The sequence below is a fragment of the Apaloderma vittatum genome, unplaced genomic scaffold (assembly GCF_000703405.1).
Source record: "Apaloderma vittatum isolate BGI_N311 unplaced genomic scaffold, ASM70340v1 scaffold24678, whole genome shotgun sequence".
Lineage (NCBI taxonomy): Eukaryota > Metazoa > Chordata > Aves > Trogoniformes > Trogonidae > Apaloderma > Apaloderma vittatum.
This window is the reverse complement of record NW_009729378.1, coordinates 4,331-15,721: the sequence shown is the minus strand read 5'-3', so window position 1 is coordinate 15,721 and position 11,391 is coordinate 4,331. Positions and strand designations below refer to the sequence as shown.

The window sequence follows — 11,391 nt, the reverse complement described above, 5'->3', positions numbered from 1 at the left end:
CTGCTGAGGTTAGTGATTTTGGTGCAAACCCTGAGTATCCCTGCAGCAAGAGGAGCAGCAGAGCCCTGGAGATGCATTGAACCATCACCATCTGTCTGAAGAGGGTACCAAGCTCATGTTCTCAATCCCGTGGTCTGTGGCTGTTCCTGCTGTTAACCACCATCCGTCTAGCAAGGCAGTGACTGTGTCTGCAGACACTGGGATGTGTGGCTGTTGGCAAGAGCCTTTGGGAAGGCCAGTGGCAGGCAGCCGAGGGGACATGTTTTTTGTTTGTGCTGCTGCTGCTTGCTCTTACCAGCCTCCTTGGCCTCTGAGGCAGTGTAACCAGGTAGGATGTTGGATAGAAAAAAAGCATTTATTCCTCAAGATCCAATCAGGATCTGTGCTCTGTTGAAACACAGTGGCAAAGCAAACATTGCTTCCTCCTGTGTTCTCAGTAGATCTCAGTGGCCTGTTTGCAGCCAAAGCTGTGAGACAGTCACCACATCATGACCCCAGAGGTCAGCATCTGGATTGCAGACGTCTTTGGGCAGAACCTGGAAAGAGCTACTGGCAGCGTGAAGGGAATGAGATGTGGGTTAGGGAAGCCACTTGCCAGCTGAACAGGAGAATCTTTGCACCTCCTCCTCGGAGTGGAGGGAGCAGAGTGGTTCTCTGCCTGGGAGGGGTGGGGAGGAGTATGCAGGAGCAGCATGGGCAGTCCTGGTTGCCAGGGAATAGCTAAGGCAATGGATGTGTTTGCTGACATGACCCTCCCTGCCTGGGAGGTTGGACCGGCTCTGACAGCAGCAAGTGAAGGATTGGAGTCAGGGATGCATGGAGATTCCTTGTGCAGGTCTCCTCCGTAAGGCATCCGGACAGCTGCTGCCCCCTGTGTGCTGTGGAGCATCAGCCTTGGCAGGCACGAGAGGAGATGGGGGCCTTGGGGATCTCAGACACTCACTTCATAAGATAACCATAGGTGGGCCAGGGTGCTTATCTCTTGCTGCAGAGGGATCGTCTTCCTTCTCTTTCTGAGTCAGAATATGTGCTCTGCTCGTCTTGGAAGAAAGGGAATTAACTGCGATGCAGACTCCTGAAATGGAGCTCCTCAGGTACAGACAAATTCTCAAGAAAGATGAAGGTTGATTTATGCTTGTTGGATTTGTGCCGCCACTCTGAGCTTAATGTGTCTTATACAGATGCTCTCCTTATTCTGGGATCCCAGCTCCTTGCTGGGCTTCCAGAAGAAACCACTGCCTCCTTTGACCTTACCTTTGTGAAGTGCATTGTCTCCTTCTGCATCTGCGTTTGTCTAGCAACATCACATGCAGTCGTGGTCAGAGCTACAGAACAACCAGGGGCTGATGCTGGAGGGAGCGGAGTTAAACTCAACTCTTGTTTCTGACTTTTGTTTATCTGCAGCAAAACTGTTTCATGACACAGATGTTTATCCGATGACTTTTCTGCTGTGAAGTGCTGTACAAACTGAAGTTCTGCATTTTAAAGATGCCCGGGTTGGCTCAGATTTTGGTGGTATTGCGTGTGCCAGGGAGTAGGATTTGGTTTGCTGTGGGTTTTTTTTTTTTTTTTCTTTTATCTAGCATTTCCTATTTAGCTTGTGGCTGGTTGCTGCTGACACCCAAAATCTCTGTCCCAGCCTGCTTCATGATACTTAGAACCTCACCTTAAAGATGCTAGGTGTCAAAACTGTTATTACTGTCTATGAAAATGCTTCAGGACAGAAAACAGTGGAGAGAATGAGCATGTGAATTAACTGTAGGGAAGGTAGGTTCACTGGGGTGGGACAGGGAGCTGGGGAAGCACGGGAGGTTGCACTGCTCTTGTCAGATGGGATTGTACTTTTCAGTGGCAGGCTACTTGCTCTTGGATGGTCTCTACCATTACACGTATAATGGGGCCAGCTCTCTGCCTTTCAGAGATCGCGGTAACCTGGGATGTAACATGAAGTCTTTCGGATCTCTTTTTAGATTACAGCTTTCCTGCTGCGTCTCAGAAGGGCCTGGTGAAAGGGAATGGGACACAGGTGAAAGACAACTGGGAAACAGCCACTGTGCAGCCACCAGCAGAATTTGTTGAGCCTGACTTGCACACGCCTTTCTCCAGCACACTGGAGGAAGAGGAAGGGCTGCTCCCTATAGACCACTCAAGAGGAGGAATGGAGAGCCTCCAGGCCTCCGGGCCAGAGGTTACATCTTCTGAACCAATGGGTCAAGAGGACTCCTTCTCCCTTCTGTTTTCCACAGCCTCCGCCAAGCCAGGCATTGTGACCGAGGCAGCCATAGGAGGGCAAGAAGAGGACTCTATTCCTCCAGGATTAGACCTTGGGAGCAGCATGGGACCGGGTCTTCTGCCTGTGTCCTCTGTTTTTTCTACTACTGTTGCTACAGGGTCTCCCAGTGTTTCAGAAGAGCCCTTTGAGGTGACAGCTGGGGGCACGTGGACTGTTGGGGGAGCAGATTCAGAGCTGACTGTGGCTACCACGAGAACAGAGCTTGCAGAGACCACAGCAGAGGCTGGTGGGGAAGAGCATTCGGCCAGAGAGGAGGTCTTGGAGACCACTGTGGGGTGGGAGATGCTGGAGCCCACGGTGCTAACTGAAAGGGAGCAGACAGTGGAAGTGCCTGTGGGGACACCCTCTCCCAAAGGCAGCTCCCCAGGCACCCAGATTCTTTCTGGGAGCGAGCAGCACCCCACTTCTTCTGTGTCTCCGTGGGGCAGGGTGGGTGAGCCTGCACTGGATCCCATTTGGAATGACACCGAGTCAGCCACTGAGGCTGTGGCAGCAGAGAGGAGCTTGTCACCAGAGGCTTGGGACGCCCGCATGGCTGCGCTGCCGACAGAGCTGCCCTGGGACTCGGCACAGGTAACGCTGGGAGCGGGTTGCAGTGGAGATACTTGGATACTTCTTTCTTGGAGGATGTTTAACCCCTTAACCTTACCCACATCTCCAAGTCTGACTGGTAGCAGTAGGTTTTTCTGTTCACCCAGCCAAAACTGACTTTTGGGGAGAATTTTGCACGGCGCTTCTTAAAGGTATCCATCGTCCTTGGTGACAGCACTGCTCCCCTCACATCTTCCCCATCGAGCTGCTGCACAAAATCCTGCTTCTAATAAACACCCGCCCTCTGGGGCGTGCACAGCAACGAAAGCTCTTTGTTTCCTCAGCCTGCATTACTGGAACTGTCAGGACAAAAACAACCCCAAGGATTTCTGGAAAGGGAGTGAGAAGGAATTGCTTTTTTTGCTGGTGCTGCTGCCTGCAGGAACCAGATGCAGAGCAGGTGGAGCAGGGTGCAGAAATTTGTGAGGATGTTGGTCTAGGAGAGCCCTTAGGAGGTATGAGATGACCCGCAGTTCCTGAATCCAGCAAACGGGCAGCTGGTTAAGGGAAGATAGGTAGCATGAACTAACTGGTAAGAAAGTACCAGGGAAAGCTCTTAATTTTGCTTTCTGCCTCACAGTACTTAGGAGACTGAACAAGAGACTTAGTCCCTCTGTGCATCTGATCCTGCCTGCAAAGTGCAGTCCTGTCTCACCAGTTTGCTTAAGGAAAACAGAGGCTCCTGGTTAGGTTTTGTGCTAAATTGCTGGTCACATAAAGAATAAGGCTGCAGCCTAGAGAGCCTGAATCCTCCTGGAGTCTAGATAGAGGTGGAAGGTAAGCTGGGCTGTGGCAAGCTGGCACATTGACTTCATCCTTGCCCCAAGCGCTAACACTGAAATGGCTATTCCTTCTTAGTACAGAGAGTTAGAGGAGAGTTACATCCTTTTGAGAAATGATTCTTGGGGGTATGGCACAGCCCCTTGCCTCCTGTCCCTTGAGTAGCTCATGCTTTCAGCATTCACTACGCGAACCCAGCTGTCTTTGTCTTGTCTCTCCAGGTGATCTGCAAAGACTGGAGCAACCTTGCGGGGAAAAACTACATCATCCTGAATATGTCGGATAACATTGACTGCGTAAGTCAGTCCAAAGAGAATTGATGGCGTGGGGGCAATAGTGTTTAGAGAAGTGGAGGCAGGCACAGCTCTTGCTGCCTGCTTTCACTACCAAACAGTTTAAAAGCACTAAATCTCTATAAAGGCTGTGGAGAGAAGGAGAGGAGGACAAAAATATTCCTGTTCTCCAAAAAAGAAAAGAGTGGGTGGAGAGAGATTATTTTGCTTGAAGTCTAGCACATGTCAGTTCCATATTGGATTTTGTCTAACTTCTGGCTGCTAGTCTGTGCCAGCCAGTACCTGGATTGTCATGAGACTTGAGAGCTTTTAACATTGCACCTCTTACTGGTAGGAAACGTGACAGGATTCAAGTGCAGTTCTCTTTCCTCCTCTTCCTTTTTCTTCCCCTCCTTCCAGGATATAGTAGCATTCCTCTGTTGGCTCAGAGGAATAGGGTCTCCCCATTTGCAGTGCAAATGGTTCAGTGTTAAGCAGCTGTCACTAAATCTTCCTTAAGTGCCTCTTCTCCCTACCCTGTTATCTTGTGTGTTGTCTGGGTCTGTTAAACAGCCACACTCTGCTAATCCAATGCCTGTCCATCCATCCCCATAAAGCTGCAGTTAATTCATGAGCCCAGAGCCCCTTGTGGATCCCTGGTAAAAGGGCTTGTTCACCTCTGCTGGGCCTTTTATCAGGCACTTTAAAACCAGTCATGAAAGGACTGGGGTCAAGGTGCCTTTCATAATTCTAAGAAATGATTACGAGCCTGACAGCCCGAAACCAAAATGTTTCATTGGGGAACCGTGTTCTGGCTTCATGTGTCTGCACTCTTGTTTTCTGTGGCTCCTGCTCCGGGCAGAGCCTGCTGGTTTTATTGCTGCACACTGGCTCTGTGGCACTGACCTATTTCCACTACTGGTGAGTTGCTGGGTTTTAAGGGACAGGGAAAACAGAGGAATTTCTATACACAATAAAGCATGCTGACTGCTTTAAGGATAGATGAAAAGTCAATCTCTTTCCTTGTGACTTAGGCAAACCAGTTTGCTCTTTGGAGGGTTTTAAGTATTTCTGCTACACTTCACAATTGCAACTCAGAAAATAATTGGTCCTTGAAAACCAGAGTCCTGCTGCCCTGTTTCCTTCAAGTCCTAGTCCCCATTCTCCCATCTCTGTGGAGTTTAAATGCTGGTTAATTTTGTAATACGTAGTAGCTTCCTTCCTGTGGTCACTTGCACTTTTATTGTGTAAACCACAGGAAGGGCAAGAACTGAAAGGCAGATGTGAAGATGTATCTTGACCAGATTGTGTCTTTACTGTGGAAACTTTAGTTCTGCCATGCTGCAAAAAGACGGTGCCCTGGGATAGGCAGGACTGAACTGTTTTTCTACTTGATTTCATGCTTCAAAACATATTTCCCAGTGAAAGATTTGTGCTGTACTCCCCCTTATTCAAAGGGACACTTGTCAACTTACATATTTAACATGAACATCGCTTTGTTCCCTGCCTCCCGTTACCGCTTTGCATGGCTGAAGCTGGAATCAAGCTCTTCTTTCCGCTGATATTGGTGCAGTTTGTTTCCTACCCATGGCAGTTTGTTTGGTTTGGGCAACTCACCTATCCTTTGCCTGCCTCTCTTGTTTTCTGTTTTCTGTATCAGAGCCCTGTGGTGTTTGGATTTCCAGGGTTGTGAGGGACCACCTGCATTGGAAGTGCTGTAGGTTAGATTCGTGTGAATTAGTGAACGTATTTCCTATGTTAAGATGCCCTGATCTGGTGCAGTACCAAGTCCCACTGAAAAGCTGAGGGACAAGGAGATGCTTAGCCCCTTCCAGAGGGTTGTTCCTTGAGCTTTCATACTCTTGATAGCACCAGGCTTTTATCTGCTGCAGGGATTTTGTCTGTATTGCTGGGTTAAGCTGGCGACCCATTTATCTTCCTAATGGGCTCTGAGCAAGGGAGTTGCTTCAATCCCTCTCTGGGCACATCTCCCACTCAATATACCTGAGAGTTTTGCCCAAGTGAGGACTGCAGGATCTGACCTAACAGTGATACCTGGCCATGCATCAGGAGGTGACCTCACCTCGGTGCTTGTGGGTTCAGGCTCCGCAGTTTCCTTTTTTCCACCACAGAGAATTTATCAGGGCTCTGCAACCTGTGCTTTCCCTGTCACTAGAAATACCTCATCTCTGTCGTTCTGCGCTTGGACTCAGCTGCTCCCCTTTCCTCTGCACCCCCCAAACCAGAGGCATAGGCTGGCAACAGGGCCGTGAGCTGGAGCTGCAGCTGAGCAGCACGGCCCTGCATCCTCTCGCTGCTCCTCCTGCCTCCCCGTGCTGAAACCCATCACCTGATGAGACGAGGCACTGGCAGGCCCTTGTGATTCAGGCCCCAGTCATCGGTGTCTCTTCCAATTAGGCCATTTTCGGCACAGGCCTGTGCCTGCCCCGAGTGCTTCGAATTGCCATGGCAACAAGAGCTCTCCATTTTATTAATCATCTGTGTGGCCTTCGGGTTGGCATGGCAACCAGAGATAAGAATAGCAACACAGGAGTGAGAAAGCGGCAAAGGAGATCGCCGAGGGATGGCTGGAGCATGTCAGGCTGAGCGGCACCCGCTGACCCAGCGATGGCTGCAGGGAAGAGCCTGGCTGTTTTCCTCTTGCCTTACGTGATAATGTCACTTCAGGTTCTGTGTGCTGGGGCAGCTGGGCTTGGCACGGTGTGGGGTGTATGGCAGTCACAGGAGCCCAAGAGGAGGGTTGGTGTGTCTGTGGGTCCAGCCTGGGGCACTGGGGATGTGTTGCACCAGGTTTAGCATTACTGGATTTTGAGGCCGTCTGGTTCAGGGGTCTTGGCCGTGCAGCCGTGTCAGCCCTGCTCCCACTGTGTGCTCACCGAGGTCCCTTTCCTGCGGCAGGAGGAATTTCGGCTGGAGAGGGGTCCCCAGCTGTTGGCCCTGGTGGAAGATGCCTTCTCCAGACAGGCGGATGGACTACGGCAGCGCTGGCTGATCTCTCTGAGCAAACCCAATGAGAACGACAAGCACTTGTTAATGACACTGGCAGGGGAACAGGGTAAGTGCTGGGAGAAAGAGCCTTGCTGTGATGGGTGTATTTAAAGGGCTCTCAAGTGGAGGTGCTCAGCCATGTTGCAGAAAGCTTTCACTCTCCAGTCCATTTCAATCCCACCAGTTCCCAGTGCTAACTGGACTTGAGGGATGGAAGGCAACTGAGGACATAAGACACTTTTTCTTCACATCTGCCCTCTGGCTTGGCCCTCATCGCTTGCATGAAGCTCTTATCTCCTGCGCTTTGCCTCCTGCTTTGCTCCCTCCCTAGACTGCCTTCACTTGAGCATCCATCAGCTTTATCCCAGTGCTTATATACTCTCCTTCATGCGTAGGTCACCCCAAAGGCAGGACATGACAGCCTGCTCTTAGTTCATTTCTTAACACTTCTTAAGCCTCGTCTGAACTGGGCCAGTCCTGGTGATACTTCCCCTGTGTCCCCAAAGAAACAAAAGCTGACAGTGAAAGGTGGGCTTGGCTGGAACTTTTTACCATCTCTTTAATCCCCTTTTGGTAGAGGTGTGTTTTTCCTGTACTGCTTCTGCTGCCTGCTTAGTGATGGAGGCCTCTGATGTTGACATTATGGCCTATATGAATGAAGAACAACAGTATTTTGAAATGCTCCATAGTAAGAGGAAAATAGAGATAATGTTTAAATGGTATTTGCTGTATCAGTGTCTTAAAGCATTGCATCTCTCCCGAGCCCTTGGGCTGGAGGATGTGCCAGTCAATAAGCTTTGAACATTTGATCTTCTAAACTAAAACCTTCATGCCATCGTGAAAGGGGACATCCTCCTTCATGGAGAAGAAAACAGGTCTGACCTCCAGAAACACAGCCAGGCTGGGAGATATCCCTGAGTTTAGAAACCGCAGGAACCAAAGTATTTCCCACTCTGAATAATCAAGCTTTTGTCCAGTTCCTCTTTTTACTACTGTGCAAGAGAAATGGGCCTCTGCCTCTAAATTCTCCCTGACTGATGCTGTTCTCCTGGCTGGGAGAGTATCCTGGGGGGTGTCGGGGAGGAGGGTCCCAGGAGGAGGTGGCTCAGTGCGTGGTAGTGGCTCCTTGGCTCAAGTGGTCTCCCGCTGTGAGCGGAGCTGTTACAGCACATCATCTGCAGCCTCTACCTTGTGCCAGGCACACGCTGCCTTGCTGAGATGTCCTGCAGAGCCAAACACACCTGCTAAAGGTTGTGACTGGTGAGCATGGAGCTCTGTGCGAACATTTTGAGTGCTGCAGCTCAGGATCAGGTTGTGCTAAGTGGGGAAGCTGCATTGGGCAGCATAAGCACCTGCCTCTGTGACTTTTTGGATGTTGCTGCTTGCTTCGAGAGCAGACACAGATCCTGAGAGCTTCTGTGTCTATGGGGAGGGCACCTAAGTGCTTGGATTTTTCCCCACTTTAAAGAACATTTGGAGGTACCCTTGGTTGTTGTCCTCGCGTTCTTTTAGCCTCCAGTATAAAGTACCAATGAACAAAAATGTGCATTCGCCTGCCTCCATTCTGTTGGGGATTTCACAGCGATAAGTACATCTCACTGAGCTAACCTGAGCTGAGAGCAGCACTGATCTCTCCCTCTCCTTCTTTACAGGCGTCATCCCTACAAAAGATGTTCTCATGGCACTGGGGGATGTTAAGAGGAGCTTAGCCGAGGTAAGAGCCTGTCTGCCTGCATCCATTTGTTAAGACTAGCTATACAATTAAAATAAGCACCTTGAAAACTGGGAGCATATCTCGGTCTAACTGAGTGCTGAACCCACAGCAGGCAAACAGATGAGTCAGATACTTGGCAAGCTCCCTTCTCCCCTCTCTGGTAATTGCCAGGCCATCAAATGTCTGCTACCATTAAGAGAGTAACTGTGGGTTATTCCCTCCCTACTTTTCTGGCTTGGTTGTGAAGGTGCTTTTCGCACATTCATTTTGCTGGGATACTTGGTCTCGTTCCTTTATGCTGTTGCCTGTGGCGATGCGGCTGCTGCAGAGCCCCAGATTTTGCCCTGCTCACCCTACAGCTCATTTACAAACATTGGCTGCTCTCAGTAGCTCAGGCTTTGCTGAAGGAGGTGGTAGAGGTGCCTGTACTAGATAGGACACGTTCACACACCTTCCTCCTGCGATCCCTGGGTCTGCATTTCATTCCTTTAGACAACTGCCTGCACAAGGGCAAGCAGAAGACTACAGGCAAAGTACAGGCAATGGATGCCAGACTCCTCTACTAGCTGCCTCTGACCCTCACGTATTCCCTTCTAGGCCTGCACAGCTTGGAAGATAGAGATAAGGACAAATGGGTCCCATGATCTCGTATTTTGCCCCTTAAGTCTATGGGCCTGACTTTGCTAGAGTAATTCTGCGTTTAGCAGCAGAGTCAGGCCACTGCCTTGCTGGCTGTCTGCTTTCAGGTTTTTCCCTGACCTAACAAACTGGTGCAGTTAGACAAAGCAAATTAAGTGCTCAGTGCTGTATTGATTGGCTTACATGAGAGAAAGTGCAAAAAGCCAACCCTGTAGAAATTGTGTGACTGAAGTATCAGCAGCTGGAACTTTCCAGAAAGAAGGATTTTTGTTGGTGCAAGGTTTGACCTTGCATCTCTGACTCTCTTTTAACCTATATCCTACCAGAGCAGCTTGCCACGTGCCTCTTACTTCCCAGCTCTATCAATAATGAAACACAACTCATTGGACTAAGCTTGCGCTAGCACAGGGTTGGAAGGAGGATATTCTCTTACACTTACCATATTTACTATTGAATAGATATATGTAACCTGTTTGAAATCTGCCAAGTCACTGTGACTGATGTTGGGCTTTGTTTGCTGATGACCACTGGGCAGGACCCCTTCCTAGGGCAGCTGTTCCTAAGGTTTTTGGATCAGTGAGCAACTGTCCATTTTCAAGACCTTTGAAAGACCACTGTGCACTATGCTGTCTTAGGACCAGAGCTTTAATGGAAACCTATCATGGCTGTTTTCTCCGTCAAACAGTTACCACAGCTTCAGCACTCATCAGTGGTCCGAAGTTTGTCTTGGGAACACTTAATTGTGGGCAGTTTATCCCGTGAAAGCCTCCTTGTCTTGCACATTGGTGTGGTGATCCTTGTGCAGGTGATCAAGAAGGTTGTGCCTACTGTTATTTGCTGCTGTGTCAGCTTTCATGAATATGGCGTTATGTTTAATTATGTGCCTTCTAGTCATGTAGGACAGCCTACATCTGGACTCCCCAACTCTGGCTTATAGTTCCTCTGCCCACAGTGGTGATCCTGTACTTGGACCCTGCAAAATCTGGACAGGATCCCACCTGACTAGAGGGCAGGGGATTTAGTGTACCCCTTTCTTCCTTACAGATTGGCATCCAGAACTACTCAACTACCACAAGCTGCCAGTCGCACCCCAATCAGACACGCAGTGATTATGGGAAACTCTTTGTGGTACTGGTGATCATCGGCTCCATCTGTGCCATCATCATTGTATTGGGGCTCATATACAACTGTTGGCAGAGACGCTTGCCCAAGATGAAGAACATGGTGAGGACTGGATAGATGGCAGAGGTGGCTGGGCTCTTAGCCCTTGGCAGGGAGGGGATTAGAAATTTGAGAGGGAGGTTGTTTTCCCCTGTCTGCTTTTTGGGCATAGCTGGATACATGCTGGAGCAGCAAGGGAGCCCATTCAGGCATGAGAGATGCAAACCTGTCTCTTGCTGTGCCCAGGACAATTCCTGAACTTTCCACTGAGAAGGCTGGGCTAGGAGTAAATTTACCTTTTCTCACTGACCCTGCAAAGTCCTCAGTGACCTTCATAGCCTGGCCTGATTGTGCTTCTCAGCAGCATTAAGACCTGTCCTCCTTTGCCTCCATTTGTGTTCCTCTTTTCCTTTGCAGTCGCACGGCGAGGAGCTACGCTTTGTGGAGAACGGCGGCCATGACAACCCCACCTTGGATGTGGCCAGTGACAGCCAGTCAGAAATGCAGGAGAAGAAGCCAAGTGTGAATGGTGGAAACACCATAAATGGCCCCGACAGCTGGGATGTCCTGATCAATAAGCAGGCGAGCGAGGATGTGGATGTGTTTGAGGAAGACACACATCTTTAGAAAAAGAAGGGAGGGAACCACCCCCTTAAATACATTTGTCTCTCTCCTGTCTTGACTGATGGACCATGGTATCAGGTGGCTTCTCAGGAACTTCTTACAGGCTTGGAACAGGTCAAGTCTTGGGCAAGTTTTCCCAACAGAAGTCCTGAGCCTGCATCTGAGGCTTGGAGTCAGGAGGATCACTGAACAGAGGGAAGCGGGAGGGGTGGGTTTGTAGGTCTCTGTGTGTGTTCTATCAGTAGCACCAATGCTTTCATCACCTTTAAATGCACTTACTGTAGCTCTCTGGTAGTGGTTGAGAGGGG

At 49.7% G+C, this 11,391-nt stretch overlaps 1 protein-coding gene across 1 annotated transcript in view; it reads left to right on the top strand.

The window, feature by feature from the left end:
- PODXL2 (podocalyxin-like 2) overlaps positions 1–11,086 on the top strand; it is a gene marked incomplete at its 5' end in the record, with an annotated part of 17,384 nt that extends 6,298 nt beyond the window's left edge. The window contains 6 exons of the mRNA XM_009874429.1: positions 1,971–2,866; positions 3,886–3,960; positions 6,856–7,012; positions 8,598–8,659; positions 10,343–10,522; positions 10,877–11,086. Coding sequence (XP_009872731.1) covers positions 1,971–2,866; positions 3,886–3,960; positions 6,856–7,012; positions 8,598–8,659; positions 10,343–10,522; positions 10,877–11,086 — 1,580 coding nt within the window. The remainder of the gene's footprint in view (positions 1–1,970; positions 2,867–3,885; positions 3,961–6,855; positions 7,013–8,597; positions 8,660–10,342; positions 10,523–10,876) is intronic.
- Positions 11,087–11,391: the final 305 nt, after the last annotated feature.